Genomic DNA, 26,425 nt, shown 5'->3' on the forward strand with positions numbered 1-26,425 from the left:
TCCTCTCCAACTACAAACATGAAAGAAGAAGAAGAAGAAAGAATTGAGGCTATTGATTCTAAATGAAACAATCCTATGGATTTTTGGCAAAGGCCTTGTACTTGATGATGATCACGAGATCAAGGATTCCTGTGTTCTACGCCACTGCATTCACCATGATGAGTTTCCAATTGTAATTTGAAAACTCGACATGATCAAGCTTTTCCTCATTCCAAGTTGTGAATTATCTTTTCAGACTTGCACATTCTAGATTTTCTAACACTTTGAAGACCTTCTCAATGATGTCTGGAATTAAACCAGGAACAACTTTCCGACAAGCATCTGCAACTTCTTTTTCTTTTCTTTTTGAAACAAAGTGCTTGGCACATTCCAACACGAACTCAAGTTCTCGGACAACCATTGGGAAAATAAAAATCAAATGAATTACTGCTTCTTAAGAATCAAAACATGCCTTCTTGACAGGATATCTCTTTTTTTAAAAGAAGTTTTGACATAACTTGAAGAATGTGCTACAACATGAAGATGATAACATCTTCCAATGAGATTGAATCCTTGAGGAACTTTGGGATTTGAGTTACAGTAACGAATCCATGAGGGGTTGGGTATTCAAAGTATGGATTAGACACTTATGAAACACATATGATGGTTGGAAATGAACCGAAAAGCACATGTATTGGATGGAAAGGGCCAAATTCTGACTTGGAAAGATGGATTGCATGTGGGAAATGATGGACTTTCGTGGGTATGGCCAAGAATGCAAGTTGGGATGCATATGAATGTGTGCAAATGATAACTTTTGATAATAAGTTGGACAATGACACCCTGAATAAGTTGAGAAGGAAGAAAATATGTTTTCATTACAAAGAGCCTTGGAATTTATCTCATAAGTCTCCTCTCAAGGCTAAGGCAAATCAAATGGAGTATTTCTCAGCGGAGGAATCAGGAGTATTTCTCCGCGGAGGAATCACAGTCAGAGAGGGAGGATCAACATTCTAATTCAGACAAAGATAGCACTACAGAGGAGAGCAGCATTCCTAAAGATGAGAAGTCATTGGCACAATTAACGAAGGCTCAAAAGGCAATCACATTTAAGGTTAGGGGTACTATCTAGGGGAAAAAAGTGATCTCACACATTGACACTAGGGCTACACATAATTTCATAGATGCACAATTGGTAGCCAAGAGAGGTTTACAAACCGATGAGTATGCTGGGTTTAGAATCATGGTAGCTAATGGTGACAAATTATTATGCACTGGGAGGATATCTAATCTTCACATCAAGTTTGGAGATGGACATGAGTTGGAGGATGAGTTCTATGTGGTAGACATGGGAGACTATGATGTCATCCTCAGCATTACATGGATGGCCTCGCTAGTTGAGTTCACACTCAACCTAGCAAAATTGGAGATGAGGTTCAAGCATGAGGGCAGAACTATTGTACTTAGAGGACTTTCAGATGGGAGCTGCAGAGTAATCTCCTTGAGGAAAATACAGATACTATTTCAGCATGATGTTGTAGAGTGGGCAAAAGAATGTTCACTATGCCAGCCTCACAGGAGCCACAGGTGAAGAGTCATCCACTAGATATCCAGAAGATACTTGATAGGCATGCTAAAGTTTTTGGCAAAATTTCACATGGGGTTCCTCCTGACAAAGGGATAGAGCATGTTATTGAACTCGAGGAGGAAGCCAAACCAGTTATGATTACTCCCTATCGTCATACAAAGAAACACAAGGATGAGATAGAGAAGGCAATTAAGGATTTGTTGGAGATGGGGCATATTAGGCCTAGTAAGAGCCCCTTTGCTTCAGCAATAGTATTGGTAAGAAGGATGGGACTATGAGCATGTGCATCATTACAAAGCATTAAATAAGAAGACCATTAAGAACAAATATCCCATCCTGCAGATAGATGAGTTGATTGATGAGTTGCATGGTGCATGCTTATTTACGAAGATTGATTTACGGTCAAGGTATCATCAGATCAGATAAGGGTGCAAGACATTGAGAAGACAACCTTTCGGTGTCACTATGGCCACTTCAAGTTTTTGGTTATGCCATTTGGGCTAACCAATGCCCCTGCTACGTTCCACAGTTGCATGAATCAGGTATTCAGGGGGCAACTTAGTAGATTTGTCCTGATTTTCTTTGATGACATTTTGGTCTTCAGTAAGACTTGGGAGGAGCATTTACAACATCTTGGGATGGTGTTGTCCATTTTGGAGAAAGAGTCACTATATGCCAAGGAATCTAAGTGCAAATTTGGGTTGACTGAGTTACTATACCTTGGCATATCATCAACGTAGATGGAGTTCAGGTAGATCTCGAAAAGATTAGAGCTATTGTTGGTTGGCCTACTCCTACAAATCTCACACAACTTAAGGGGTTCTTTGGTCTCTACAAGTTTTATAGGAGATTTGTTAAGGGATTTTCACAGACCGCTACACCCTTGACAAACCTTACCAAGAAAGGGGTCTTCATATGGACAGGGACAACTCAGAGATGCTTCGATCATTTCAAAAAGGTGATGTCATCATGTCCAGTATTAGCTCTACCGCCCTTCACAAAGCCATTTGAGCTCCATTGTGATGCATCAAGTGATGGGACTGGGGCAATCTTGATGCAGGAGAAGCATCCCATTGCTTTTGAGAGTAGGAAGCTCCATGGAGTGGAGAAGAGCTATTCCATCTATAACTAGGAGATGTTGGCCATTATGCATGCATTGGCCAAGTTTCGGTCCTACCTAGTTGGGGGGAAGTTTGCTATCAAGACTGATCACAACAGCATCAAATACTTCATGAGCCAGCTTGATTTGAATGATAAGACAACATAAGTGGATTATGAAGTTGTAGGCTTACGACTTTTGACATTAGGTTTGTCAAAAGTAAGAAGAATGTGGTGGCAAATGCTTCATCTAGGAGACATCATATTTGTGCTCCAGCTGCGATTACAGGAGATTGGAGAAAATAGATTACAGCAAAGTATGTGAGGGACACTTGGGCTTCTCGAGTGATTACAGGCACCATACAGGATGATCGTTATGTGGTGATGGACAGACTGATCAAGTTCCAAGGTAGGATATATTTGATTCCTTTATCACAGTTTAGGGAGGTAATATTGAAAGCATTTCATCATGCACCTATAGCTAGACATTCAGGAGTCTTTAAGACCTACAGGCAGATCCGTGAGCAGTTCACATGCAAAGGGCTCAAGGATGTTGTTCAAAAGCATGTCAGGGAGTGTGCAGTTTGTCAGCAAAATAAGGGAGAGCACACATATCCTGCAAGATTGTTACAGCCTTTGCCTATTCCGGATAGGAAATGGGAAATTATTTCTATGGACTTCATCACCAGATTACCACAAGTACAGGGGAGAGATTGCATCTATGTGGTAGTTGACCAACTGACGAAGTTTGCTCACTTCTTTACTATTCCATCCACCTACATAGCAACACAGCTGGTCGATCTTTTCTTCAGAGAGATATTCAGGTTACATGGGTTACCTAGTTTCATTGTCAATGGTCGGGATAGTAAATTTATGAGTATTTTTTGGCAAGAATTGTTTGGGTTGTGTGGCACAGATCTTACACATAGCACTAGTTATCATTCGCAGACAGATGGGCAAATGGAGATTGTGAATAAATGGGTGAAAGGATATTTGAGGAACTATATGACTGCACAACACAAAGCTTGGGTCAAATGGCTACATATGGGAGAGTACTATTATAACACCACTTATCATATGTTTATCAAGATGACTCTATTTTGTTGTCAGCAAATTTTGTATTTTGTAGCCAACTGGATTATGTTGTCGGAGATTGTGTATTTGGTAGCCGACAGGCCCCTTCGGGAAGGTTCAGTGGAAAGTATTTATACCCCGTCTGGTACATTGTAAATCATCTTATGCTTTGTATGTAACCTATTGGCATATGCGAATAAAGGAGTATTGTGGCTGTTCGTGTTCATTATCTGTGTGCATTAATCATTGAATCATTTAATCTATGTGGTAAACATTTGGCGCCGTTGCCTGATGGACCTGGCGCAAAGGCTGGAATGAAGACTGATGCCGAATCGGCTGAATAAAAACAAGAACAAGTTCAAGGACAAAGATGAAATTCGCACAGCTCAAGGTAATTTAATTCTGGGACAACAGGCGAAGCGCCGAAGGAGATTTCAGAGGATTGCCGATGGAAACAGGAGCGCGAAGGAATTGTTGGAGGAGACTCGGCAGCGGGTGGAGTTGGTGGAAAAAGCATGGGAGGAGTTTTTGAATTTGTGTTCGCCGAGGGAAAAAAATCCAGACAGAAGAGAATCGACTCGCACGGCTTGGAGTGCCGAGGGAGCAAAAGTATGGAGTGAACTCTTCGTCCGAGATACACTTCTGCAAGGGACAACTTCAGAAGATCCTTCTTCACCAAGGTTCGCAGTTGTTGAGACCACCGATGTGGGAGAGCAGACCGCCAGTGTAGGAGTGCAAACCACCGGTATGGGAGTGCAGACTGTCGGTGTGGCAATGCAAAGCCACAGTATGGGAGTCAACAACACCAATGTTGCAAGACCGAGCAACGCCTGTTTACAAAATCCAGTTGGGATGGCAAGACCAAAAGAAAAGCTACTGAAGTTCGATGGTGATGGTACGGCCGATCCCATCCGGCATTATAAAACATGTGAAACAATCTGAAGGGCAAACGGCATAACTGATGAAGACGAATGGATGAGGCAATTTCCAGCAACCCTACGGGGTGTGGCAATTGATTGGTTTACCAGTACAGATCCACAAAAGCTAAACAGTTTGAATAACATTAAAAAGGAGTTTCTCGTAGAATTTCAACTATTGCGCGATGATAATGAAATTGTTGGAGAGAGCTTCAATACTAAGCAAGGGAAGAATGAAATTGTCTGCGTCTACGCCAGAAAATTAAAAGATTTGATAAATAAAATGGAAAATAAGCCAACAGACGGACTGCAGAAACGATGGTTCGTGGAAGGCCTACACCCGAAGTTGCGCAAGAAGATGGAAATTGTGCCGCCGTCGTCGTACACGGAAGCATACAACAGAGCACTAAACTTGGAAAGTGAGCAGAGGACGAAAAAAGAAGAAGAAAACTAGTTCCTCCGACTCAAACAACAACAACTCCTCGGGAGAGGATAGTAGTGATGATGAAAACAATAACAAGAAGGTCTGCGCCCTCCAGAAGGACATGATCCGCATGATGAAGGAGTTTAAAAACATGCAGAAGGAGACAAAGGGCACTGAGCTGTGGTACACGGAGTGTAAGACCAACGGTCATACTAAAGGGTCTTGTCCAAAGAACCAAATCTACGACATCTGTCAGAGCATGGGACATTCGATAAAGGAATGTCCCTTCAACATGAAAACCAGAGGATCTCAGCAGGTGTTTCTAACGCAAGAGGCTTCCCCGTTAGGCAATAGCGGAAATACCAATAATGTTGGTGCCACATCGAGAGGATACATGAATAATAGACGTGCGCAGAATAACAATAACAATGCAAACAATAACAATAACAATAACAGCAAAAGTCGAATCCAATATGATGCCAACAGACAGCCGATCGTACAATGTCACGCATGTAATTTGTGGGGGCACTTTGCCTGGGAATGTCCAACAACAAATACACCCAAACTACTATGCAAATGGTGCGGACCCGACAACCATGACAATGCCAAGTGTCCAAAATCCGAAGTAAACTTGATCACTATCAGGATGGATGAAGAAGATGTTTTGGCAATTACGCAAAGGCAAGCAAAAGAGTACCCGAACCCGGCAAAAGAAAAGAGGAAATTTGGGGAAGCACGGGTGGAGATTGAAAACGCATCGCAGGCGGAAACATCTCAGTTAAAGGACACCACTGGCACTTCGACGAGGAATTCCATAGAACAAAACATTGTACGGCAAATTTGCAAACGGAGATAGCTGTCAAGATAAATGATTTGCTTCTTACGATGCCCCAACTCCAATCCTCTCACAAATATCGCACCAGCTCCGAGGATACTAGGAGAGCAAGGTAGAGGGAAGGAAATTGCTACAGGCGGAGAAGACCAAATGTTGCTAGCCCTCACATCCAGTGGTCGTCGAGATGGGGATCCTTGGACATGTTCTCACAAACACAATAGTCAACGGAGGGTCCGATGTAAATGTCTTACCGGAGGAGACCTAGAAAAAGCTGGGACAGCCAACATTGTGGCCCCCTGCATTTCAGTTGCTCACAGCAGACCAGCATAGCATCAAACCTTTGGGCGTTCTCATGGCACATCCAGTGACAATTGACACACAGCCGTTCCTGCTGGACTTTGTCGTGATCCTGTTGAAGACAAAAGGATAAGACGCCATCCTTGGCCGTGAATGGCTTATTCAAGCCAGAGTCAAACACGACTAGAAGAAGAACACCTTGTCACTCAAAAGTAAAGGCCAACAATTTGTTATTGATCTGCACACCCAAATGGTCGAGGAAGAGGCCCTGTCATCAAATTTCGAGGAAGAGAAGGATGATGGCAAACAACGTATGGAGCCAGATCGGGAGGCAGTCCTACGATTGGACAAGGGCTCAACAAATGACGATCTAGACTCAGTAAATGGTCTCTTCCACTAGCAGATGGAGGACTACGAACTGTTTCACAGCTGCAATGTACTGTCAATTGAGGAAGGTCCGAGGGGGAATAAATTTCCTAAGAGTTCACTGAGGTAAAGGAGGGGGATGCATCGTTGGATGTTACACCCACTCATACATTAAGTGAGGGGGAGACAATTAAGTATAATGAAGCCACACTACAAACAATGAATTTGGGGGATGAGGCAGAGCCAAAGAATATACTAGTCGGAGATAATTGGGATCCAGTACTCAAAGCGGCAGCATTCAAAATATTCCTGGAATACAAAGATGTATTCGCATGGACATACAAGGACCTAAAGGGAGTACCGCCAGAGTTATGTGTGCACCGCATCCCGCTAATCGGAGTAGTACCTGTACGAAAGCGACCCTACAAGATGAACAAGAACTACACAGCACGGGTTACTGAGGAAATCAACAAGATGTTCGAGGCCGAAATTATTTTTAAGGTACAGACAAGTGAATGGGTGTCACCTATAGTTATCTCATTGAAGAAAGACACCACCCAGATCTGGATATGCGTGAATTTTCGATGCCTCAATGCAGTCACGATCAAGGATCCCTTCACGATTCCATTCACAGATAGCATCCTAGAGGTCACTGAACATGAAATCTACTCCTTAATGAACGGATTTTCCGGATACAATCAAATCTCTATAGCAGAGGACAAATTGAAGACCACGTTTGTCGTAGAAGATGGGGTCTATGCATACAATCGGATGCCATTGGCTTGTGCAACACACCGGCCACCTTCCAGCAGATTATACTGCACATCTTTGACAAGATGTCCGTGGGAAACTTCAAAGCATTCCTTGACGATTGGTGGGTATTTAGCGTGGAGGACAGACACCTAGCAACACTCGATGAATGTATGGAGAGATGTCGCAGGGCACGGCTAGCATTGAACCCCAGGAAGTGCAAATTCATGGTTCCGCAGGGAAGACTGCTCGAACACATTGTCTGTAAGGATTGAAGACTGACCCGGACAAAGTGAAAGTCATCCTGGAAATGCAGCCATCCACTAATGTGACGGAGGTAAAGTCTTTCCTTGAACATATAGGCTATTACAGAGGATTTATCAAAAATTTTGCCAAGGTGTCATACCCGCTAGACAAGTCAACCTACAAAGGAGAATCATTCAAATGGGACAAAGAGCAGGATGAGGCGTTTGAAGGGCTGAAAGTACAACTGGCTACGGCACCCATCTTGGCATATTCGGACAGGAATAAAGAGTTTCATGTTCATGTTGACACCTCAAATTATGCGATAGGAGAAACCTTGGCACAGACGAGTAGCCACGAGTTAGATCACCCGATATACTTTGCTAGCCGATTGTTATCAAAAGCGGAGCAAAACTACAGTACGACCAAACGGGAAGCATTGGGAATGGTCTATGCCGTGCAGAAATTCCGTCACTACTTGTTGGCCACACCCTTCGTCTTCTATGTGGATCATCAGGCCCTATTGTACATGATCAATAAACCTGTAATTCAAGGAAGGATCAGTAGATGGCTACTTTGTTGCAAGAGTTTACCTTCAAAATCATTATCCAACCGAGGAAAAAACATGTCAGTGCCGACCACCTGTCGAGGATCAAAACAGGGAAAACGGCGGATGGTGTGAATGACGACTTTCCTGACACAGATGTTCCAGATCGCAGTACTACCGAAATGGTACAAGAGCATTGGAGAATACCTGTCAACAGGGCAGTTTCCCAGCGAAATGTCAGCAAATGAAAGACGCAAGTCGATAATTAGGAGCCATACCTTCCAGTTGATCAACAGATTGCTCTACAAGATGGAGCCAGATCATATCCTCCGATGGTGTGTGTTAGAGGAAGAAATACCGCGAGTGTTAAAAGAAGCACATGAAGGTCTAGTCGGAGGACGCATGGGACCTGACACCACTACGCGGAAGATATTGCTCGTAGGACTCTGGTGTCCGACAGTGTACAACGACACGCGGGAATGGATCATCGAGTGTGATATTTGCCAATGGGGCGAGAAGCCATTGAAGAGAGACTTCATGCCACTTAACCCCTCCCACACACAAGAACTCTTTGAACGGTGGGGATTGGATTTTATTGGACCCCTGAAGATGAGCAGGACTAGACAGTGCTGATACATTGTTGTCGCAACGAAGTACCTGACCAAATGGGCGGAAGCACACGCATTACCAGATAACTCGGCCGTAAGCACAGCAAAGTTTATTTATGAGCAGATCATTACCAGGTATGGAATTCCATTACAGTTAACAAGTGATAGGGGTGGACATTTTGTTAATCATGTCATCCGACTGCTCACCACCGAATTCAAGTTTGTCATTCATTGCCGAGTCCGTACTACCCGCGAGCAAATGGACAGGCCAAGGCTACAAATAAAATTATGGTATCAATTATTTACAAATCTTGCGCAGTTGAAGGAGAAGATTGGGAGGACAACCTACCCTCCACTCTTTGGGCTTATTGCACAGCGTACAAGGTGACGACAGGGCACATGCCATTCCAATTAATGTTCGGACAGGAGGCAGTGGTACTGGTGGAATTCATGATTCCGAGCCTACGAATAGCACTAGAAAATAAGCTAGGTGACATGGAAAGCTTAAGGGAGCGACTACATAAATTGAATAAGCTCGAGGAAAAGCGATTGTTGGCATAGTGGGCGACGGAGGTGACATAGAACAGACGTAAGGCGTGGCATAACAAGCATCTAAAACTCAACAGGTTTTAGCCGAAACAGTTGGTACTGAAGTATGACGAGCGAAATGAGATTAAGCCAGGAAAGTTTAAGGTCAGATGGGTCAGATCATAACAGATCCGGGAGGTCGACGACAATGGAGCAATAAAACTATGGACCTTAGACGGGCAAGAGGTACCTCACGCAGTGAACGAGTCAAAATTGAAGATATATCATGCCAGAAACATGCCTCCGGCGTCACAGAATAGCGAAGGCTAAATTCCCTTGTCGTCCCAGGTTAGCGAGGTAGGGGGAGAAAATTGAGCAGCTATACTTTATGATTTAAAAAATAAATAAATAAATAAATTGAAAGAAAAAAAAAGAGAAGTAACGGAATCCTATCCGCGGACTCACCCCACGGAACGCTACTCCGCAAGCTGGGTGTCCCGTGGACACCTGTCCCGCGAGTAGTGTTTGTCATGGGCCCGCAAACAAATCCCCACGGACTACCTCAGTCCCAAGGATGCCTTTATTCCCACGGCACTTCTTCGTTCCGCGGATTGGCTTGTCCAACGCCTAATGTTCTCCGCGGGCTGTTTACTCCCCGCGGGCTGTTTACTTTCTAGGGCTGTTTACTTTCCACGTGCCGACTACTCCTATTCTCCCGCAAAGTCAATATTTCCTTTCCACGGCGATCTTTATTTTCCGTGGCTACTCTTCTGCTGCAGACTTCTTCTAAGTATTTGGGCGGAACGTCTTCATTTCCCCTCCCCGTGAAAGCGAGATTTATACAACTGGTTTGCAGATTTATTTGAATGTGCTAGTGCTGAAGTTCCTATCTTGCCTTGAGCTAGCCGGATGGGCAGGCCCCAACATGCGAGAGTCCCCTCTTTGTCTAAAAGCAGTGTCCTCCATATTTCAATTGCGCAAGAAAGAGGGGTGTAGCGCGAAAAACGACAAGAGATCAGTTGTTGCCAGGCAGTAGTTGGTGCTTGGTCCACGTAAATATTATGTGGAGTTGAAAAAAAAAATTGAACGCCAGCACAATCATTCAACTTGGTTGAAAGGAATCCATGACAAACCCTTGAATATATAGCGACATTTTTCCTAGTACTTTTGTCTTCTGCGAGCAAGAATTCATAAATAAGTTATAGACAATGAAGACACCAGGCTCCGAGCCGCACTACAAAACTTAATTATTGCCACCGTGTGTAAACTGAGAGGAAGGTACGGAGGGAAGGTAGTGTTATCCAGCCTTCCTGCGGACTCCTTTCCGGCCCGAGTGAGAAAGAGTAGCATTAAGGAAGCGATATTTTCAGCAAAGTTCAGGGCAGCCAAGTAGACATTGTAAGAACTCTTCCACAGGAAATAAAGATAACAAAAAGGGGAACCACATATTATATAAGGAGGAAGAAGCTGTTATTGCATGGAATCGGCAAGCAAACGGAAGCAGTGGAAGAGTCAACAGATGGGAAGTATGGAAAAGAATGCAAGGGTTTTAGCATCTGGAATTCGGGTTGCAGGGTCATCTGCTTCTAGCAGCAAGAAACAGAAAGTCAAGAACTCACTCATCTCACCATCCAGTTTGAGGGTCTTAATGGCAGTGAATGCCGGAAATGGTGGCAAGAAACTCCAGACGTAGACCTAGTTAAGCAGATTTGATACGGGTGCAGGTGCATTGGGCCATCTAGCTTCCAATTTTTTCTATCCGATTACTTGAATCAGTTTTGAGGACCATGATAGAAGCATATAATCGGCACAACCGAACGAGCACATTTTTGTATAAAAAGCATCGGATGACAGTTTCTTTTAAGCCTAGGGATTTCACGAGGGTTTTTGGCATTCCTGGTCCTGGAGGTAAGAAGGTGGAAATCAAGAATCACAAGCTCTCTCAAGAACGGAAGGAACACTGGATTCAATTAGTGGGCCACGATCTTACACCCGACAAGATGGAATCAGTTATTGTTTACCATACTGGTAAAGTAAAATGAACGCTTACAGATAATGAACACGAACAATAGAATTATATTTGCAATAGTAGATGAATGATTTACAATGATCCCAGACGGGATATAAATACTACCACCAAACCTTCCCGAAGGAGTCCGTCAGCCACAATTATTTTATCCGCTACAAACTATTTACCGCTGGACCATCCGCTATAGAATACAGAAACACCACCGGACCGTCGGCTACAGAAACACCGCCAAACCGTCGGTTACAGAAACACCACCGAATCGTCGGCTACAGAAACACTGCCGGACCATTGGCTACAAAAACACCGCCGGACCGTCGGCTACAGAAACACCGCCGGACCGTTGGCTACAAAATACCGCCGGAACCATCTAGTCAGCTAACACCATCCCCCCCCCCCCCAAAAAGAAAAGTCGTCTCCTGACGACTGACAAAATATTTTAGACAAATTAACAAACAAAATACATTAACAGAGTGACTACAACAAGAGAAATTTGCTTCTGTCACATCACTTCTACATTCATCCCGTTACATCTGTAGCCTCTGCTAACACAATACTATCTCCTCAAGCTGACCTTGATAGCCACCTGTGCTGTTTTCTCTGTTTTCAATTCCTCGGTACCCTAAGCCAAGTGTCGCTGCACTGCCTCCAACTGGATGATCAGCTCCTCCCGAGCTATCTACGCATCCACCAAGACAGCCTTACAGCCAACACCTGCTCCCACTGCCTCTGGTACACAGAAAGTCCATGCCTGCAGCAACTTCAACTCGTCTCAACTGGTCAGACTCCCACGACTAATATCCGCCACGACTGGGGGTCTAGGGGGCAACGCCCCCAGCGGGGTCGAGGGGCAGCGCCCTCGCGGGGTCCTGGAACACAAAAATGCATGGAACACACCATTTTTGTCATTATCTGCCGATTTTGCACTCTTTCTGGCAACCACGGATGCGTCCCCTTCCCTTTGGCATCATCTGTCACTCATTCTGAACAACTTGATTATGTCGTCATTTTTTTTATTTTTTATTTTTTTTAACTGCTTCCTCTACAATCCACCACAAATCCCTCTACACACAAAAATTCTTCTCCATATTTGCCGCCAACTGACTCTTCCGCGGCTTCCGCTTGCCTGCTGACTCCATCCAACAATGACTTATTTCTTCTTATTTTGTTTACTCCATCTGTTATAAAAAAATCTCAGCCCGCGGAAGAGGAGAAGAGAAATCTTAATCAACAGTGCTGCCAATTAAACCAATACTTGCCAACAGCTGTGTGTGATTGTCCCTCCTTTTTCTGGTATTTGAATTCTTGCAACCGCATCATTTGCATTCCGAACCGTGCTCCACAGCCTTTCTGTCCTCACCCGCGGCCTTCCTGTCCTCCCCGCGGCCTTTCTTTCCTTTCTCGCAGTTTATGTTCTCCTCCCCGCGGCCCGTTCTTCTCCTACCCACGAGCTTTGTCTCCTTACTCGCAGACTATTCTTTCACTGGCGGTTAACGGCGAGGATTTTATAAAATATAATGCCCACGGGGGCTCTCTCTTCTTTTTTCTGCCGGAGAAACTTATGCTTTTACGGCAGTGTTTCTGTAGCCGACGGTCCGGCAGTGTTTCTGTAGCCGACGGTCCGACGATGTTCCTGTAGCCAACGGAACCATCCAGTCAGCTAACACCTATCAAGGGGTCAAAATGCAGAGGACTTCGGCAGGATCTCATTCGAGAAGGTCATTGGAGGTGTATTATGGACGTTATCAAGAGCAAGCTGACAGGGGCAACTTGGGCTTTAGATATAGCATTGCCGCAAATAGTATTCATGAATGGCATCATGAACGGCACGGTGTATGATTGGGCTACAGTTCTGACTGACAGGATGGAGGAGTTCATGACACTCCAGCACCGCACATTCTTTATGCCACATTATGCGATTGGCCTATTTCTGGAAGCAGTCGTTAATCAGATACCCATGGATGATTTTGAGGCGCCACCTCGGGGTAAGTTGGCACAGGGAGAGCCTCCGATATTTTATTGGAGACATCTGGACACGGGTGGGACAGCAACGGGACAGAAGAAGGTATTTCGGGGATTGCAGGCGACTCATAGGGATACTGACAGCAAACGGGAGGAGACTTCGGAGAGCAGCGGGGAGGAGTACGAGGAAGAGAGTACTTCCGTAGAGGTTGGCAGCGAACCAGCAGATAGTGAGCCCACATTTTTCACCCAACCGCAGTTGTCAACTTCAGCGCACTTGTTTGTTCCCACGTCACACATTCCTCCTTTTGGTCAACGTCATGCACTTGTTGTGATGACCCTGCCGGCGGTAGCAAATGTCCCCCAAGCAGTAGCAAAGGGTGTCCCACTGACAACAACTGTTGTTACACCAGCGACCACTCCAGGTGCTACTTTCTCCACGGCCGTAGCAGATGTTCTAGTTGCACCAATGGAGTCAATATCGCAGAGGGTAGAGTTGCCAGCACCGTAGCCTAAGCCCCAGGTTCGCTTGGATGTGATGTTCGTCTTCCTTGTTAGCAACCGCTGAGCCAGTACAAACAGTCGAGTCAACCTAGCCAGCACACCAAGAGGAGAGCATGGAGCCCGCACATTCAGAGCAACCGGAGGTGATGGATAGAGCCAGTGCCTTCTTTAGACAACAGTTCCGACTCATCCCTGTCGAGGTTGGTCTGTCCATCCAGTCCCTCGGGCACCTAGGGGTATCACCTACAGTGCCAAAGCCTCGCGAGGTGGGGGTGCCACAGGCCAAGGTTGCGCCGAAAGCAAAGAAGGCCGCACCGGATGTTGGCATGGTCCCCGCAGATGAGGAAGAGAATAGTGATGCCGAGTGGACGAAGGGTTTTGCAAAGGACGATTATGGATCGAACGAGAACAGGTGCAAGGACTACCTCAGGGCTATGAAAGTTGCGCTAAAGAAGGGACACGATGTGGCATTGCAGGTCATGACTCGGTGGAGGGAGTGCCATTTGGTTCGAGCTTACATCAAGGGGATCTGTCCGCAGCGGTTCCTTTCATGTTTTGAGGAGAGAGGTTGGCCAGCAGTTGAGACACCGGAAATGTTGGCAGATTGGGCCAGTGAGCTAGAGTTGGGGCCACGCAACACTCCACTGGAGAAGCTCGCGCATGAGATTGTGGGACTGTATAAGGAGATTTATTATGCTCGCAAGCGCACGGAGGCAGACAGGATTGCAGCTGAGAGATCTCTAGCAGTTGAGAGGGAGGCTAGAGAGAAGTTAGCGGTGGAGTTGGCCAGTCAGTAGGCAGCATAGGCAGCTGAGAGGGCAGCTTTGTTGCGGGATAAGGAAGCGGCTATGAGGGATAAGGATGCAGCAGAACAAAAATTGCAATTAGCCAGGACGCAGGCTATGGATGCAGCGCTTCTCCTAAAGGAGGCTGTCGAGGTTAATTCACGGATACAAAAGGATTTGAGCATCCAGACAGAGCAGGTCTATGAGTTGCGTCGGTAGTAGCATTCTTCAGGGGCACCACCTCCTCTCTAGTATTTTTTGTTTTGTTGTATGTGGGTTGTCTCTTATTTTGTTACTCGTCAGGAGACGACTTTTCTTTTTGGGGGGGATGATGTTGTCGGCAGATTTTGTATTTTGTAGCCGACTGGGTTATGTCGTCGGGATTGTGTATTTGGTAGCCAACGGGTAGATTAGGATTGTTTTGTAGCCAACGGACCCCTTCGGGAAGGTTCAACTGAAAGTATTTATACCCCGTCTAGGTACATTGTAAATCATCTTATCCTCTTTACGTAACCTGTTGGCATATGCGAATAAAGGAGTACTGTGGTTGTTCATGTTCATTATCTGTGTGCATTAATCATTGAATCATTTAATCTATGCGGTAAACACATTCATCGCATTGTATGGTTATGAAGCACCTAGCTTCATGGATCTGGTTTGGGGGGATAGTAGAGTGCCCAAAGCCAAAGACTTCTTGCAAGATAGTCAGGATATTTTGAGGGTACTCAGGGAGAATATATAGCAGGCCCAGAATCAGCAGAAATTGTATATTGATCAGCACCGAATAGAGCGCAGCTTTGAGGTTGGGGATATGGTTTACTTGAGGCTACAACCATACAGACAATCATCACTCAAGAATAGCAGAGCAGAGAAAATAAAGCCTAGATTTTATGGTCCCTACAGAGTGATTCACAGGGTGGGCAAGATTGCCTACGAGATTGAGCTTCCAGAGGACAATCGAGTGCATAATGTGTTTCATGTATCAAGGCTTAGAAAAGTCATTGGTCAGAGAGTTGTGCCTTCTGCAGATTTGCCACCATTGGATGAGGAGGAGAAGCTCGTATTGATTCCTGAGGCTATTCTAAATACCAAGGAGAGGACTCCGCAGAATAGCATGGTTAAAGAATATTTAGTCAGATGGAGAGACCTGCTAGAGGAGGATGCTAATTGGGAGAGTGAGCAAGTGTTACAGCAAACAAGACTGAGATTGCTTGAGGACAAGCAATTTCAAGGGGGGCGAACTGTAATGTCCCCACTTCAGTAGTTGTCCAGTTGTGTGACCATTAGCCTATTGTTGCGTGTTCCCGGAGGCTAACGAAGAGGTCAGTGGAATCCTCAGATGTTTTGGCCTATTCATTTCCAATTTGGGCCAGAACGGAGTTGATTTACATGGGCAAACTTACTATTTTTAGTAAGACAACAGGGCATGGGTGATGTCAGAATTAGTGATTGAGTTTGATGCTCCTTGATGAGAGCTTTCCGATGAGCCATCACTCATATTATTCCAAGCCCAATTACTATTTTATTTTAATGCCTGAAGTTTATTAAAGTAACATTTATATTAAATGTGAAAAACATAAAGTGTTACTTTAATATTATTCATGTTGGGTTGTGTGTTGGAAAAGGGAAGCCCAAGGGAGACATAAGGTGTTACTTCATTTTATTTTATTTTAGAACACTTTATCCCACATTGCTTGTGAAAAGTGGGTTGACCCTATGAAGTAGATATAAAAAAGAGAGCTTGTGGCACTTGTTCGACATGTTGAATATGAGAAGAAATTAATGTGTGAGTTGCAAATCTGTTCTTGGCATTAGAGGAAGTCCATTCTCTCTTGTGACATTCTAGACATCATTCCCTTGGAGTTTGACCTTTGAAATCCATTGTTATCAGCTTCGCTATCAGGCAGTTTGGTTGCATTTCCAGCGACAAGCAGATTTGATATTTTGCTCATATCTTCTTCACTACTTGTCCAACGCTTATGCCACTTTGAGGGAATGATTTTATGAAGGTAGCGGACTGTTTGAAAGACCAAGTACTGTACCAGCACTATTCATGTGGCACTATTCACATGACACTATTCATGCGGCACTATTCACACGGCTGTAGCAACAAGTTCGAAACCATGGGCTAGAGTATTATGCCAATGATATTGGAGTAATTAGTGAGTTGATAATCTGCCATGTATTTAATTAAATTAAATTCTGAAAATAACATTTTATCGTCAGCAGTTCATTGTCCACTTTGCATATTATTTTAGTTTCTTTGTTGTTTATGTTGAATGATTCCTATTCCATGAACAAAACACAACAAACAAATAAACGTTTGGTTTCCAAAGTTATAAGGGGTTTAAACATTAAACGGAGAAATAAGAAGTTGAATGCAAACTGTTTGACATAATTCCTTTCAGCAATTGGTTTAGTTTTTTGGGGAATTTAGGGGTGTCCATTACATGGGGGCAAAATCTCTCTACAGGGTCAAGAGGTTGTGCCCCTCTATGGATAGTGCACCCAGCACATTGCTACTTGAGATACAGAGCAGGATCAAAAAGCAAAGCCCCTGCCACCAGGCCCAAATTAAGGCCTTGAAAGACACAGAGACCTTCATGGCACAGAATTTTTATTTACCGTTTCAAACCAACAACAAATAAATCCTGTCAATCAACAATGAATTTAATGGCATGGAGATCTTAATTGCTGACGATCAAAAAGACATTAAAAGCCAGGATTTTAATAACAGTGTTTTTTGGGGGTGTAGAATCTGTAGTAAAAAATCGCAAGTTACAGATAGGTCATGGCAAGAAACTCACAACTTTATCTACAGGACTTGGCACATGAGTCCTTGACACAAGAATCATCAACCCATAGCTGTTCTACTTGCTTGAGAAATTTCTCAGTAAAGTATGTTGATTCAGACTTGTAGCCGTAGCCACAACAATAGAAAAGTGGGCTTACCTCAGATCAAAATCAACTCTATAGATAGGGGACCCCCTCAATGTATGGGCTAGGAATTCCCGCCTCTAGTATCAATATCCCATTTCATGGCAGCTATTATTCCCTGGTGGGAAGGCCACTGCTGCTGCAATCTTGGCTGTGAGCATGTGGGAGCAAAGGAGAATCCAATTGTTCATGGGGAAAGGAGATTTCTCAGAGGTGGGGAAAGGGAGGGGGGAATCACAGGAATTGAACACCCCTCCTGAAGAGGAATAAGGGTGAGATGAGAAAGAGAACTGTTATGTATATTAAGTTACTTGTCAGGCAGAAAAACTCAAAAGTTCTCATTAAGTCAAAAAAAAATCTTCTCAAACTTGCAAGCTATGACAAAAATTGTATTCTCCAAAGTTCTGAAGCATTCACTTCCATATTTCTAAGTATCTTGAGAACATGTGAGAACTCTTTATGGAATGTCCTAGCCAAGTGATATGAAGATTAAAAGTATATGACTGACAATAATCTGGAGCTCAAATGTTTAGAAAAGTTAAGTATTTAAATGTACCTTTCAGGTCTTCATCTGCATCTTTGACAGTGGAGGATATCTGAGAATCTTTCATTGTTTTTGTATGGATGTGTGCATCATTCTCAGGCACAGTAGAATTACTATGTCTCCCATAAACTGAACTTCGTGATTTCTGCTTCACAAGCAGTTCTAACAAAAGGAAATACTGTTAGGGAAATTGAACAACAAATTTCCGATAAGAAACAACATGTTGTAACACAGAGAAATAAGCAAATGAAATAGCAATTGTCCCAACCAAAAGTACTTCTGATAAAACACCGTTCATAGAAAGTGTCCAACTGACTATTTATAAAGTCACAAGTACAGTGCAGTAGGGACTTCTGACCTACCAGATAACGTCTTGATGGCACTACTGACAAGGTTGATGAAAGAGAGTTCTAAACCTTTACATTTTAGCTTCATCTCCAACAAATGCTTCTGTTATGAGTAGAGAGCAGAAGTTATCATATCATGTAAATAAATTTGAAAAAATGTTCTCTTCGGTTTTTAAATTATACCATATATGCAACACCTTAATTTTTTTGACTATATTGTTAGCTAATTGTAAGTAAAATAATTTCACTGGTAATTTCTAACCTGATTCTGCTCACTTAAGAAAGTTGCATTTTCCATCACCTTCATACATTTTGACAACACTCTTACACTTTCAATCATTCTAGATGTTTTTGTTGATTTCAGGGCAGCATCCACAAAGTACTCTTCCAGAAACTCCTGCAAATAAGAATTGACTTGCATGCATAAACTATTCCAGGCATATTCATCCCTGGTTTTGAATTCATAAGTTGTTTTTGGCACCAAAGAAAATTTCAAAAAGATCTACCAACTATTATGTAATAGAACTCAACCTATTTTAACTATTATATATTCATAATTGTACAGCTTCTCTAAACATATTTTATCTGCATCTTACATTTAAAAAAATTAATTAATAAGCAATAGGGAATAAAAAGTCAGATAGAACAGCACTTCATTGTATCCAAATAGAGTTGACAATTAAACAATCACATGACTTGAAATCCGGAAAGACTTAAGAAAACCCGGATGATAATTAAAATCATATGAGGTATCTTCTACAGCAAGGCTAGCTTCTTAGATTAAAAGGAGGCAGTATATATTGCTTTGTTTTTCAGGTCAATTCTCTGAAAGGAGTTATTAGTACTCACTTTTGAAAATGCTAAAAGTCTGAGGCAGATCTCAAATATCAACGAAGAAATGAATTGTACTCACTTTTAAAAAAATGAAACAATTGACAGCAACATCACAAACAGCATCGAGTCCACCTAACTCCCGCAACCTTTCTTTGAAGTTTCCTCCAACTCTCCTCACTGAGCCAGAGGTATCTGGACAAAAAAAAAAGCCAAAAAGCCCATAGAGTAAGTAATTCAATATCATAGACCATAAAGATATTTTTCAATAAAACGTGGCATAAAATTAGCAGCTTCTTTTTTATTGTTCAACGTATTAATGCATCTACTATCAGGCCACATTTTATTAAAGTTGATCCTATTACACACCCAAAATGATAATTTTCATTAATAACCATAATAACATAATCCTACCACCAAGTTGTCTGCAATTGACTTGTACCTTCAAGAGCAACAGTAGACAGGCAGGCCTTCTCCAATGTTAATAAAGCAAGCCATTTAGAATTCAACTCCTGAAATTGAAAGCAATCTCTATCTTCATCTTGATCACCATTTCCCACATGAATTTCTCTCATACTTGAAAGCAGCTTCTGAACCTTCACTGTGATTGCAACACCACCACGATCAACTCCCGAAACAGGAGCTTTTGATATGCTAGAATTTGTCGTCACTCCCAAAAGCTTTCTACCAAGAGATGCCTTTTTCTTACTTGGCTCAGGAATGGATGAAAATAGCAATTTCAAAAGAAATTTAATACAAACAGCTGAATCTAGCAGTTGTTCATCTTGCCCCTGTAAGATTGTGATTATAAGTTAATAAAAAACAAGCTAATGGTCTCAAAATTTAACAGGAAAGAAGAAAGATTATATTGATGTCCACGTATGACCAAAAATAGATCTAAGGGACAAGAACATACAGCTGGTACAATACCAAAGGACAAGGGCAATAGTGCCCTAGAGGTTAAACATGAAGCAAAAACTGATATTTAGTACAAGAATTTTCATACCACTTATCTTCTAGGTTATAAGAGAAGATTTTCTAATGTTCTCCCCAGTTCAAGAAAATAAATTCTAAATTTTCATTGTTCTTATGACTTCAAAATTTCCTTCAGCTATATTCAATTTATTAAATGAGGACCAGAAGCCACACCAGCCTAATTTAGCAGGCTATACCAAATATTTAATAAACAGAAACAATTAGTTCTACATTACCAATTAAGCGTGTGATTCATTCACAAGTAGCTAAGCCATTAAATTCCCTTTATCTCAATTTATACAAGAAATGCTTACGTGCATTGCTCATATTTTTCTAATAAGGAAATATACAGACATGACTGATTCTCAAAATAGGCATCAATTCTATTATTGACCATACAACAATTTGTGTGTACTGAAGCCTTGGCTAAAAGGAATACATCTGAAGTAGTTGTAGTTCAAAATATGCATTCAAATATAGAGAACTGATATGTAAATAAACACATGATCTACCATTCAAGGATTAAGTGCCATTCATAACCTAAGTTACCAATTTGGATGCAGATTCTGAAGCAGATTCCAGAAGCGGATACGAGATGCAAAGAAAAAAATATATATTTATGCGGATGCGGGAGGAAACGTATATATACATTTTTTTTTTACTATATATATATAATATCTGCAAAGAAATGCAAGAAATATACAAAAACAAATCATTTGATAGTATGACTATGATACTTAACCCTCTATCAAAATTCAAGATATTTCAATATGTTCTTGTCCAACATTAGAGTTTAGTCTTGGACAATAAGTTCAATTAGGCCATGTTCAAGATTCCAACAAAATAAAAACTTAGTTAATGATTGAAGTTTCAATCAACTAATATGCATCAAAGTCTGAATCATAAGGATTCGCAAGAAAATCCACATTCTCATCATCATCTCCAACTGTTGAAAGATCATTTGAACCAAACACGGTTCCACTTATGCTAGATGCACCACATGCCACACTATCATCATCACCGTCTACTATTGTAGTAAGATCATGAAGTGTTGCATCCAAATCCGCACACTCAGGAGCTAGATTCCAAAGCTTTGCCCCTTCCTTGTAATGATCATTCTTACATGACAAAAGACGCAAGTTGGTGTGAACAAAGACCAAGTCCTCAGCTTTCTTCGAGCCCAACCAGTTGCGCTTCATTGAATGGATAAAGGAGTATGTGGTCCAATTCCTTTCAGCAGCAAAAGAACTAGCAACCTAGATAGTTGTCACAAAAGATACAAATGAAAAGTATATTAATTTTAAAGAATGTGCGAAACACTAAATTCTAGAATGCAAGTGTAAATATAAAAGTTTAAAACAAAACAAAATTAAAAACTTACTTGTGATAGGATCTTGATTGCAAGAGGTTAAAGATGCTTGAAAGGTTGACATGTACCACCATGTGACAGCTCCCATTCTACTTTGGTCCTTTTGTGCAAATGGAGAATGCTTTAACCCCAAAGCAAACAGCCCAAATTCTATCATCACTTTTTCATGCATTTCTTTCAATGGGAAGTGTCTTGTAAGAGCTTTGTGGCACCCCTAAGCAACCTCCTTATCCCCAAATGGTGCAACTCTACCCAGCATACCAAGTACCTCCCCACTATAGTACCTAGGAGATAAAGCATATGCAAGGAGGTGCAATGGGGTAGTCATCTTATTCCAGCGATAGTGGATAATTGCTTGCACTTGTTTGCATAAGGCTTCGCTTTGTGTGGGGTCACTCTCATGTGCTTGTATAGAATATTTTACCTTCTCAACCATGGTGTCCACGCCATCATACACATCCCCTAAGCAAGGTGTATCTGTATCAGCAAAGCACAGCATAGTCATGATGGGCTCAATGAATCCAATACATATGCCACACGAGCCCACCAAACCTCATTCAAGACCAAATCTTTGACCCTTTGTGCTCTTTCTAAATTTGAGGCCTTTCATATGCCTCATTGATTACCGATGACCATTTGACCCAATGCATCTTTTACCTTGAGGAGTTGTCTCATGACAATTGTATGAGATGCAAAACAGGTCTCAGCAACCTAAGCAAGATAACAATATGTCAATTGAGAATAAAATTATTATTTTTAATTTTTAACTAAATTATAAATCCATGAGACGTAGTAATTTAAAAAAATCAATTTACCTTCAGCAACTCCAATTTGGAGAATGTTCTAAAACTGGATTGTGCCATGTGGTGGTTCATCACAAACATTTGTATCTTTCCCCCTCTTGGTATATTTTCTTCACCCAATCTATTTGAGTGCCAATCTTCTGCATGATCAAGTTAAGGGAGTGAACAGTGCATGGGGTCCAAAAAATATGGTCATACCGACTCTCAACCAAAGCACCCGCACCCCTGGCATTGTCCGTGACCACCTGTACCACATTCTCACTACCTACCATCTTGATGGCCACAATGAGAATTCTAGAAATGAATTTGGAAACCTTCAAAAACATTGGCCCTTTGGGGAAAAATGCAATCACATTAATCAGTGGTCGGTTTCTTGTATCCTTCCAACCATCTGACACAATAATTAGACCCGAAGTTTTTCAAGATTTTTTGATTGGTTGAAGGTCTTTCTCTTTATGTGTCTTCTCTTGTTGCAATAGAGTCGCACACACCTTTTCATACCCCAAGCTTGTGTAGTCAACTGGTGATTCCTTGATCGCTGCCACCATTTACTTCCAATATGATGATATCAACAAGTTGAAAGGAAGCCCATTCGCATAGAGGCAGCCTGCACTAGCTTCATCGGCACGGTCTCTTGCCTCCATTTTAAATGTGGTGTACAATGGGCCTCTTTTGCAGATTGAAATTCCCACTTCTTTCTCATCCTATCCTAGCACAAGTACTTGCAAGAATGGGTGTTGGGAGGATGCAACTGGTTCAGTGGGTGCATGCATCTTGCTCTTTGAGGATGGACTTTGATAGTAGCTTTTTTAAAATCTATTGATCAATGCATTAGCAGCTTCTTGTTCTCTTAAAAATGGAAGTATTTCTCCACTAGTCATCCTAGTACCATTTTTGCCTTTGCACATTCGAAATCTTTTGCAAGCAGGGCCCATAAAATGAAGCTTCACTCAGGAATATGAGATATTGAAAGGTTTTCCTTTGTTACTTTGACAATAATTGCACCTCCAATAGTATGAGCCACCTCCTACAACCTGTGATATCCTTGTTGTATGTCTCCACAAAAGAGAATCTATATCAGTTTTGAAATTATCAATCTCTTGCCCTCCTCGGCCCCCAACTGAACTTTGACTAGTACTACCACTGGTATCCATTCTTGCCTAGTATTTTGCAACCTATTCTATAAGAAAATAAATAAATTTTAATTAGGTCCTAACAAATATGATCATCATGCATACAAGTGCAAAGAAGTGAAAAAAACTACTAAATAGATATACCCGAACTTGCTTATTTATATTTATTTTTTTAAATTGAAAAAAAACTTGAAAATTTTCTTCAAGAACTTGAAAAATTCATTAAAATACTCAAGAATGGGATTGATCACTTACCTTGAACGATTTAAACTCCTTTCAGAAAGCTATCTCTCGCCCTTTGATCGATTCTCTGCAAAAATGCTGAACTTGGCTTCACAATGGCAATGCAAATTAGAGATTAAATGAGAAATGGTTGTAGGTGCAAACAAAGTTCCAAAATGAGTTGTGAATGCTTCAACATTCACCTTTAGGGTCATTTTAAGGTTTCATAGCCAAAAAACAACCTACAATAATCAATTATAACATGTGTATATTGGACTTATGTGTTTTTTTGATTTTTTTCATTGTTTTGTCCATTGGGCTCGCGAGTGCTCCCGAATGCTTCCAGAAGCCCTATGGTGGCTGGCTTCCAGCCAGCTTTTGGCTTCCAAGCGCATCTGGAAGCCTATGGTTGGCTTCCACAAATATGCAAATTTGAGCTATCACTATTTACTAAGAGATGCAAACTTTAGACAGGAGGCAATCATTGTGTCTCAAAAAAATTTAACATAATTTTGTTTACCCTACTGGGTAAAGAAATCAATGCATACAGACAATGGATCAGAATAGCAGAACTTCTTATATTATTCGCTTATGCCAAGACATTACATTATACTTCTGATGATTAGATGATTTACAATGACCCAAGAGGGTGTATAAATACTTTTCAAAGAACCTTCCCCAAGGGGTCTGTCGACTACCTAAAAAGAACCTTCCCGAAGGGACCCGTCGACTGATACACACACAACAAGAACCTTCCTGAAGGGACCCATCGACTACACAATATCTACTAACGACATACATCTTGTCAGCTACACAATATTTACCTACAACAAATTTGTCTTGTCATTTAATTGAGATATCAAGCAACTAGGAGATAATTCAACACCATCCGTAGTTATCTGCAATCCATTTGATGGCCTTGGCATCGATGGTGGTATCATGTTATCACCAAGCTCATACCAAACCAGCTCAACTATGAAAGAGATAACAAGAATCTAGCAGTACCATGACAAACTTTTTTTTTTGAGTTATCTGAGTTTCCTAAATGTCAAGCTCATCATAGTTGCCAAGGAACTCCCTTCAATCCAAATTGCAACAAAATCTTGGTCATATGCTTAAATGGATAGTATGATGCGCACCATTCTTTTTCCAATTGATAAGCATATTGTAAAAACCTTATTGTAAAAAGGTCTCAGACATGTTACCACACTGAATTAATGCATATTGTAGTTACCATGTTCAACTGAATTTTCAGGTAATGTGCAAACTTTTTATACAAAATTTCTTGGAAGTGTCTTGCAATTTGTAATAAATTGGATAGTATATTTCATATCCATTACAAGTTGGCATACTTGAATTCCCCAAGACCAACAACACTCATTTGCCCCTTGACATATGGGATATGGTAGGATTATAAGCCGGCTAGTCACAATGAGTAGACATTGATCAACAGTTCATTGAAGACAGCACTTGAATATATTGACAATGTCATGAATGCTAGTTTCATATATTGATGGATGATGATTAAATGGATGTTGATTTCAGAGAGTGGTGATTGATTGATGAATTATTTGATTTCTTGATCCCAAGATGAAGTGGCAATCGAGGTGGATTTGATGATTATTTACTTGATCTTGCCAACTGATTGATTGCTTGATTTCTTGGCAGATGAATTAAGGATTTGTTTTGATGGATTCATGAGTGATGATTGATAAGTGATCATTCAGTGCTTGGAATAATTCTCCTTTGTACTTTATTGGTTGAAGGGTCACCAACTTTTAATAAGAATTGAGTCACCACTTTTCGTTGCTGCCTTTGAGAATATTAGTTATTCCACAAATTGATCTCCCTTGGATGTCGTCCTCAAATGAAAACTTCTCCCATTTTATCTTCCAATGGGAGGGAAAGTCGCATCTTTTCATCATGACCACATTTTGCAATGGTCACAACCTTTCACAATTTCCACCCTTTGAAAAAGTCACAACCCTTCATCATTTCTGCCTTTTAAGAGTCTTAAACATTCATGATTAGCGCCCTTTGAAAGAGTCACAACCATTCAACATTGCTGCCCTTTGAGAGAGTAGCAACCTTTCATAATTACCATTCTTTGAAAGAGACACGACCCTTCATTGTCGTCGGTGGAAACTATGTAGCTGACGGGTTGGTGTCGTCAATAATTGTTGTGTAGTCGACAGATTCATGTCGTCAGTAAAGATTGTGTCAAACTCCTTCGGGAAGGTTCCGAGGGAAGTAGATTAGTATTGTTATGTAGCCGACAGACCCCTTCGAGAAGGTTCGGCGGAAAGTATTTATACCCCGTCTGGGTTCATTGTAAATCATCTTATCGCATCCTATCTTATCTGATGCTTTGTATGTAACTTGTTGGCATATGGGAATAATCTAAGGAGTTCTACTATTCATGTCCCTATTGTCTGTATGCGTTGATTTATTTTTCCCCGACAACAACGCTAAATGTTTACGTGCGGGTAAAAATAAATCAACGCATACAGACAATAGGGACACGAACAGCAGAACTCCTTAGATTATATAGTAATATGTGTTGGATCTAAGCAGACAACGAGCCCCGAAGCTTGCACCCGCTAAAATATGGTCTTTATCATATCTCACACAACCTAGTCCCCACAACACACACCACCACAGAATATGCCACCACTAAATGGAAGAGCTAAAGGAACAACAACTTTACAAAAGTCATTTCGATATGGCACAGCC

At 41.8% G+C, this 26,425-nt stretch overlaps 1 protein-coding gene across 1 annotated transcript in view; it reads right to left on the reverse strand.

The window, feature by feature from the left end:
- The window catches only part of LOC149570932 (WAPL (Wings apart-like protein regulation of heterochromatin) protein), a 147,508-nt gene that overhangs the window by 62,819 nt on the left and 58,264 nt on the right, over window positions 1-26,425 (reverse strand). Inside the window, exons 3-7 of the mRNA XM_089812481.1 lie at window positions 19,633-19,981; window positions 19,273-19,385; window positions 18,622-18,756; window positions 18,375-18,462; window positions 18,025-18,174 (exon numbers count right to left, since the gene is read on the reverse strand). Of these exons, the coding sequence (XP_089668607.1) occupies window positions 18,025-18,174; window positions 18,375-18,462; window positions 18,622-18,756; window positions 19,273-19,385; window positions 19,633-19,981 (835 nt within the window). The remainder of the gene's footprint in view (window positions 1-18,024; window positions 18,175-18,374; window positions 18,463-18,621; window positions 18,757-19,272; window positions 19,386-19,632; window positions 19,982-26,425) is intronic.

Source organism: Cupressus sempervirens, chromosome 2 (assembly GCF_028749045.1).
Source record: "Cupressus sempervirens isolate cs-2001-9-10 chromosome 2, ASM2874904v1, whole genome shotgun sequence".
Lineage (NCBI taxonomy): Eukaryota > Viridiplantae > Streptophyta > Pinopsida > Cupressales > Cupressaceae > Cupressus > Cupressus sempervirens.